We start from the raw sequence: 8,258 nt of genomic DNA, 5'->3' as shown, positions 1-8,258 counted from the left end.
CAAAACATTGTCTAGACTTTGTCTAGACACTTAAAAAAAGCACTATATATATAAAAAAAGGGGTGGGGGTTTGCCATTGTCTTTCACCAGGCTATCCACACAAGACACTGAGAGGAGCAACCTGCTTTCCAAACCTGTAAGTATATATTTCTCTTTGCATAATTTTTTTTCTGTGTTTTATTTTTTTTTTTGATTTAATTTGTGCAATGTTTGCTCTGTGATATTGTACGGTTATGGCACTGTAGGTTGTTATTGAATAATAACATTTTTTTTAATGTGTTTCTGATATATGCTGGCGTTTCTTGTGTGCGGCCTTGCTGGGTTTGGATTGGTTTTGGATTTATATTTTGGTTGTTCTTGTGTCATGCGGATGTTCAATGCCTTTTTTTTGTAAGATTTTTTATTGTAAAATTTGTGGTGCATGTCTTTTTCTGGCTTCTATTGTTGGGGTAACCGTATGGCGTTTTCTAGGCTCATGTCTTGCTGGGTTTTATTATGCTGTTGGCATTTTTTTTTCTTTCCATGAGTGTCTTTTCTTGCTGGTGGGGGGCTACATTTATGATGTTTCATTTGTATTGTATTGTTCCGTGCTGCTATATGCCATTCGTTTTCTGTATGGCTTCCATATATATATCTCCTGTCTTGAATGTTTCCATAGCCAAGTGTGTAGTATTTATTTTTTTTTTTTTTTTAGTTTGGGCCCTTTTTTAAAAATTTCTTGTGTTCTCTTTTCTATTTGACTATGGTTTTTCTTTTGGTTGCTGTATATTGTCCTGTAATGTTTATTGCTTATTATCTATAATGGTATTTATCGCCTTTTTCAGATGTATTTCTGTGGTAGATGTCACCAGATGGTGTTGTTTTGGATCATGTCTTGTTGCTATTGTAAAGTATGGCGTGCAGTTTGCTATTTCATTGTGCCTTTTTTTTTCCTCTTTATTTTTTTTTTTTTTTTTTTTTTAAATTTGGACATAGGTGTCTATTTTTGCTTAATTTTGTTTGGGTCTATTCTTGTATTGTTTCTTCTATTGTCTTCTCTTGTAATGTATGGCGTTGTGGTGTCGCTTTTTGAGTTTGCATTGTCCTATCAGTCAACAGTCAATTGTGGTTGTTTTAATGTTTTATTGTATGTGGCATTGCTTTGAATGTGATTTTTTGCTCATTTTTTCATTGCAGAGCAAACTTGCAAGAATGACGAGTGAGTCAGAGTCTGAACATAGGCAATCGGCGAGGGGGAGTGCGGTGAGTAATTATGTCCAGTTGCTTACTATTCGCTGCCATTTGTAGCATTGTCACTAATTTTTGTATACATTTTTTTACAGGCTTCTTCAAGTGAGGGGGAAGGCACACAGCGGGAGCAGGGAGATCGGTGCCAAGATGGGTCGTCAGGCCGGCAAGTGAGTATTTTTTTTTTTTTTTTTATCTTTTTTTTTTTTGTGGCATCCTGCTGGGAGGAACATTAGGAGCAACCTGGTTTCACTAGGGCTGTTTACTAAGCTTAATTACATATAGCTTTTCAGGGCAGCAAGTATTTGGGGGAAGGTAACATACAGTTGAACTCCCTGCACAAAAACATTCAAAAATACAGGTTTAGAAACCATCAATATACATACATAAAATGGCAAAGGATAGGGCAAAGGTACAAATCATGCCAGGTGCTGATGATGGTTGTTTATATTTGCCTATTTGTAACCTTTTTGTTTTCTATTTTTTCTAGGTTTCACAACGGGACCACAGGGAGAGTATCGATGTGGAGCTCCTGATCTCCAGCATCCAGGAGCGTGGCCCGTTGTGGGACAGCCGTGACCCCCGGCACATGGACCAGGTGGTTTCTAGGCGTTTGTGGGCAGAGGTGGCAAAGTCGCTGTGGGATGGCTTTGACAGTGCCTCCGCCAAGGACAAAGGCACCTTTAGTGAGTATTGCTGATACGCTGCTATGACCCATCTTGCCAGGATAAACACAACCGTGTGTGATGCTATCAACGCCTAAACTTTGCATCACACACGGTTGTTTTATCATTTTAAAATGCTACATATGTAACCTTTTTTTTTCTTTGCATTCACAGTGACAAAGTTGAGGACCAGATGGCGATCCATGAAGGACCGTTTCAATAAGGGGCTGCGTGCTGAGGAGGAGCAATCGAGGAGTGGTGCTGCTGCGGCCAAGTCGGTTCCATATAAATACAACCGACAATTACAGTTCCTAAGACCAATCCTTGGCCGCCGACAGTAAGTATTTTGTCCACATACCATATTGCACATTGGACATTGCCCAGACACATATATTGCACAGCCACATAGTACATTGCCCAGCCACGTACATTGTGCATCCACACACATAGTATGTTTGCAGGCCACTATATCGCAGCCACATAGTACACGTTCTAGCCACGTATCCACATAGTACATTTCCCAGGCACATAGTGTCTTGGCCATCAATGTAGTCAGCGTAGCATATTGGCCATCCACGGTATTTTTTTTAGGTTAAGCGAGAGTCCTTGTAGTCCATGACAGGTTACGTTCTGAGTCAGTGTAGTTCTGATCGCAGGAATAATGATGACGTCTCGATCACAAGATCCTAACGTCATGGACATTCCTGCGATCAGATCAGCAAATTTTTTTTTTGTTTTATTTTTTTAAATTTTTTTTTTATAGACCTTAAATTTTCTATTATTTTTGAGACATAGACGGCATCTTGAAATTATTATTTCACACCAAAATTTTTTCAAAATATGACAGGGGTATGCATTGCCTTTGGCAGAGGGAATGTACAGTCATTTTCTGCCGTCGGTATGTCCATGATTGTTATCGTGAGCCCTAATGGTCAGCTGGCGATAACAATCAGCAATTTATTATAGGCCACACAGAGTGAGAGACAGGGGATTGTAATGTTTTGTTGTGTCATGTAATGAACATTTTTTTACAGGAGTTGGCGTATGTGATAGTTTATTAATTGAAGACTAATTTTTACATTATCTTTTCACAGGACACACAGCAGCACCCTCCAGCGAGCTCCCCCCTGTGAAGCGGAACTTCATGGATCGCCATCTGAGCCGTCACAGCCATCCCACAGCGACAGCAGGCCTGCACCACCATCATCTGGAGAACCGGCTGCCGGTACGTCAGGTTTTCCCCTGCCCGAGGCCTCTGGCGCACCTTCGTTCGGGAATTCCCGACAGCGCCAGCGGGCCTCGGACAGGTCAGTCATGCCTGAATTTTTGCACTTGGGCACGGTGTTCCAGAACGGTTTCAAGGCGTTGAGAGATGAAATGTCCAGTATGGGACGGCGCCTTGAAATCCTGGAAGCCGAGCTCACAAATCCGGCAAAACATTTTTTAAGCACAATTGCTAAGGGCATGGTGGAAAACCTTACGCCGGAACTCCAGATTTCGGTGATGCAGGACTGCCACAATTCTTACGTGAGGGCTCTGCAGCAGTCTCGGGTCGCGCAGTCAGCGACACTGCCCGTAGTGCCGTCGCTGGCTAGCGTGACTCCGACTACTGCTGCAGAGTCACTCCAGCCACCCCACCCTGGTCCAAGTGCCGGGCGACGCCACCACAGCCACCATACCAGTGTGCGGCCCACTCCTGCTCCTGCCAGGCCCTCATCCTCCCGTAGGAGTGCTTCTGGGGGAGATGCCGCCGAAGGCAGGGAAAAAAAAAAAAGAAAACATAAGAGGAGGCACACAGACACACACCCAGAGGCACAGGTTCTGGCTGCTCCAGGACACACACCATCTCGTCGTGGCTCTAGCCACAGCAGGAGCAGCCAGGGCCAACCAAGCCAAAAAAGAAGGCGGCTTGTGTTGCCTCCTCCCTCCTCCACTGACGAGGCGGTCTCCCCAGTGTACCCTGCGGGGGGTTTGGACCTGCCCTCAAGCCTCCTTCAGTATGGCGGCTCCTCCTCCTCTACCACTCCCACTCTCAGGTCCAGAACTCGAAGCTACCGGTCACCGCTGGTAGCGGATGTTGATCCCCCCTCGGATGTTGATACCCCCTAATTTGCTTTTCCCTTTTTTTCTGTTTCCCCCCAATAAAAATTTATTTTTTTGTATACAATATTTGGTCTTCTTTTCAAGTACAATGCTCGGTAATTCACTCCGTGCGCCGTTTATTTGTGCTTCAAACGCCTCATATATGCAATGTCAGACAGTATTTTTGGATTTTTTAATTTGACCGTTTCTTTGGGTGTCGTTCATTGCTGTATGAGGTGTTTCCAAACACTAAAGTGTATGAGTTGTTTTCAAAGAAAAAGGGTATGTGTCCACGCTCAGGATTGCATCCGAATTTGGTCCGGATTTTAATTCAATATTTGTAGCCAAAACCAGGCGTGGGTAATAAATACAGCAGTGGAGCATATGTTTCTATTCTACTTTTCCTAATTGTTCCACTCCTGGTTTTGGCTTACAAATATTGATGAAAAAACCTGAGCAATTCAGGATGCAATCCTGAACGTGGACACATACTGTAAAGGTACCTTCACACTTAACAATGCTGCAGCAAAACAGACAACGATGCAATTCACTGCAGCATCGCTATTTGGGAGCTGGAGAGCTGTCTGTGTGACCGCTCTCCAGCGACCAACGATGCCGAGGTCCCCGGGTAACCATGTTAAACATCGGGTTGCTAAGCGCAGGGCGCACTTCCGATGTTTACCCTGGTTACCAGTGTAAAATGAAAAAAAAAAAAAAATATTCACAATCGCATCCCCCGGCGTCAGCTTCCCTGCACTGACTGAGTGACGTCCCTCACAGCAACGCTGTGCTGTGCATTCACTTTACGGCCGGCGCTCACTCAGTGCAGGAAGTGGACGCCAGGGGACGCGAAGATGAGTATATTTATTTTTATTTTTTAGTTTACAATTAACACTGGTAACCACGGTAAACATAAGCGCGACCATGCGCTTGGTAACCCGTTGTTTACCCTGGTTACCAGTGTAAAACATCGCTGGTATCGTTGATTTTGCTGTCAAACACAACGATACACGGCGATCTGACAAACAAATAAATATGGTATGGTATAAATTTTGTCTTGGAAGCATGGTAGAAAACGTAAGAAATTTTTTTTATTAAAACACAACATTTTAAAAACAAAGGTTTACAAGTTTTTTAGATAAGGCACATTTACATTGGTGAACTATTTTTAGCATAGTCACACCAGAATACAGTCCAACAGTTTATTACACCATTGAATCTTGCCATGACAGACGGCCAACATCTGACACAAAATAGGCCGCAAAACGGTCCCTCATCTGCGCAATTTCCACGCTTGACCTCAGAGGATGATCATGGAAATTGGGCAATGGGTTGGCTATGGTTTCATCCAGATCAACGTTCAGTCTCTCTTTGGCCAGAATAAAATTGTGGAGAACCACACACGCCTTCACCACCTCATCCACTGTCTCAGTTTTCAGATTAATGGCGGATCCTAATATCCGCCATTTAGAGACAAGGATGCCAAAGGCGCACTCCACAGTCCTTCTGGCCCTGGACAGTCTGTAATTGAACACCCTTTTCGTGTGGTCCAAGCCCCGACTTGAGTAGGGTTTCAATAGGTTGGCAGACATTTGGAATGCCTCATCCCCAACCACAACAAATGGCATCGCAGGGCCTTCGGTGTGGGGAAGAGGTCGTGGCTGGGGGAAATTGAAATTGTTGCCATATAATTTTTGGCCCATATCAGACTCTTTGAATGTGCGCGAGTCATTTGACCGGCCAAAAGCACCAATGTCGACTGCCAGAAAACGGCAGTCCGCACCGGCAATTGCCATCAGCACAGTGGAAAAATATTTTTTGTAGTTATAGAAAAGGGATCCACTTTTCCCTGGCTTGGTAATACGAATGTGCTTGCCATCCACCGCGCCAATACAGTTTGGAAACGAACACACTTCCTCAAATTTCTCGGCGTTGGCCAACCAGATATCGCTTGTAGGGACGGGTAAAAATTCTTCCCGGAGGTTATCCCACAAAGCGCGGCAGGTCTCAGCAATAATTCCCGAGAGAGTGGAGACTCCAATCCGGAACTGAAATTGAAGGGATCGCAAGGTCTCTCCGGTAGCCAGGAAACTGCCAAGAAGATAAAGAAATTACATTAGTACATTGCAATTTATAAGGGTATGTCTCCACTGTCCGGAGACGCGGCGCTATCGTTGCAGCGGCGAAGCCGGTCGGCGATAAGCCCCGCCCCCTTCCTGGGACGCAATGGTGCCGGATGTGTACAGTACACATCCGGGATCATCGCACCCCTCGCCGTAGGGCCCTGTGATATACCTTGCGGGGACGCTGCGTCCCCGCAAGGTGTACGGACATGCTGTGTTCTGAAAAGACGCGCAGCATGTCCGGAGTCGCAGGGCCTCCGCGTGCGGGTTTCCACGCATAGTGGAGACGGGATTTCATAAAATCCCCTCCACTATGCTGGAACATCTGGACGCTGCTTGTTTGACGCTGCAGCGTCAAACAAGCTTACTGACCGTAGAAACACAGCCTAAAAGTACATTGACCATACCACCCCCAACAAAAATTAAGAAAAAAAAAAAAAAAAAAAGGGAAGATGTGAACGTAGCCGAACATATCTCAAGTCATTCAAACAGCTACGTACCGTAGAGTCACCAGCAGCCGTTCCTCTGCGGATATAGCTCTCCGGAGCTGAGTATCCTGCCTGCTGATGGCTCCTTCCACCCGACGCAGAAGATACCGGAAGCTCTCCTGAGACATCCTGGTGTACTCGAAATACTTCTCCAGGTTCTCATTCAGTTCGCCAAACAAGCTATGGTATGCTCCACGGCTCTCCCGGACTTCCAAGATAGGGTGTATCCAAAATCTGCGATGAATCCATCTCCGTTTTTCTCTTTCTCTTTGATGAGCACAGGCGACAGCATAGGCATGAGCCAAGGCTAAATCCATCTCCATATCCATGATAACACTGTCCAAGGGACGCTCCATCATGAATACCAGCAAATGGGAGGAATTCATGTCTGCCATGGTATATATACACAATTACATAAACACCAACCCTCTTCTAGCCATTGGTGGCCCTTATCTATTGTGTAGACACTTTTTTTGGTGGGTGGGATGAAGAATGACTCACTGCACAAAAAACGCATGCGGCGCAAAACGCTGCGTTTTTTGTTGGAAACGCAACTGCGTTTACAAAAAACGCTGCGTTTTGCATGCGTTGTGTTGCGTTTTTGTCTGCGTTGTGCGTTGCGGCGGCGACGCTGCGGCGCACACCGCAAATGTGAACGTAGCCTTAGCTGTTTTTTTCTTGCCATAATACAAATTCTAACAGTCTATTCAGTAGGACTATCAGCTGTGTATCCACCAGACTTCTGCACAACACAACTGATGGTCCCAACCCCATTTATAAGGCAATAAATCCCACTTATTGAACCTGACAGGGCACACCTATGAATTGAAAACCATTCCCGGTGACTACCTCTTGAAGCTCATCAAGAGAATGCCAAGAGTATGCAAAGCAGTCATCAAAGCAAAAGGTGGCTACTTTGAAGAACCTAGAATATAAGACATTACTTCAGTTGTTTCACACTTTTTTGTTAAGTATATAATTCCACATGTGTTAATTCATAGTTTTGATGCCTTCAGTGTGAATGTACAATTTTCATAGTCATGAAAATACAGAAAAATCTTTAGATGAGAAGGTGTGTCCAAACTTTTGGTCTGTACTATATGTAGTATCAGTACATCCATAAAAGTCTGGTCTATAACTGTATAAAATTACTTAACCCATATGGTAAAGGAAAAAAATAAAAATGGCAGAATTGTGGTGTTTTTTTTAGTCAACAGTGTGAAACCGCCCTATAGAAAATGCAGTAAAACTGATCAAAAAGTTGAATGAACATCAAATTGACACAAATAAAACCATCAACTCATGATGTAAAACACAAGACCTATCACAGCTCCTCTGACAGAAAAATAAAAAACGTTACAAATCTCCGGATACAGCAACCCAAACCAACATTTTTTTTTTATTACAAACGTCTGAATGTTTTTCACCACTTAAATAAAACAAATTTTATGCAAGTTTAATATCGCTGCAATTGCACTGACCTGAAGAATTCTGCTGTCAAATCATATTGACTATGCAATAAATATTCTAAAAACAAAAACCATGGCAGGACTACATTTTTTCACCATTTCATCCCAACTGGATTTTTTTTCTATTTTTGAGTACATTGCAGGGGCCCCTGTGCAAGAAATGTGTCTGAGCCCCCCTTCCTTTTATGGCAACAAAGCTACAAA

At 43.9% G+C, this 8,258-nt stretch overlaps 1 protein-coding gene across 1 annotated transcript; it reads left to right on the top strand.

The window, feature by feature from the left end:
* Nucleotides 1–534: 534 nt before the first annotated feature.
* LOC143804424 (uncharacterized) lies at nucleotides 535–6,611 on the top strand. Its single transcript, XM_077282522.1, has 5 exons — nucleotides 535–1,242; nucleotides 1,323–1,397; nucleotides 1,718–1,913; nucleotides 2,067–2,229; nucleotides 2,987–6,611. The coding sequence occupies exons 1-5, from the start codon at nucleotides 1,048–1,050 to the stop codon at nucleotides 3,999–4,001; spliced, it is 1,644 nt and encodes a 547-aa protein (XP_077138637.1). The 5' UTR covers nucleotides 535–1,047; the 3' UTR covers nucleotides 4,002–6,611.
* The last annotated feature ends 1,647 nt before the right edge of the window (nucleotides 6,612–8,258 follow it).

Source organism: Ranitomeya variabilis, chromosome 2, assembly GCF_051348905.1.
Source record: "Ranitomeya variabilis isolate aRanVar5 chromosome 2, aRanVar5.hap1, whole genome shotgun sequence".
Lineage (NCBI taxonomy): Eukaryota > Metazoa > Chordata > Amphibia > Anura > Dendrobatidae > Ranitomeya > Ranitomeya variabilis.
Note: the sequence above shows the minus strand (reverse complement) of the source record. Positions and strands in the feature narration are given on the sequence as shown.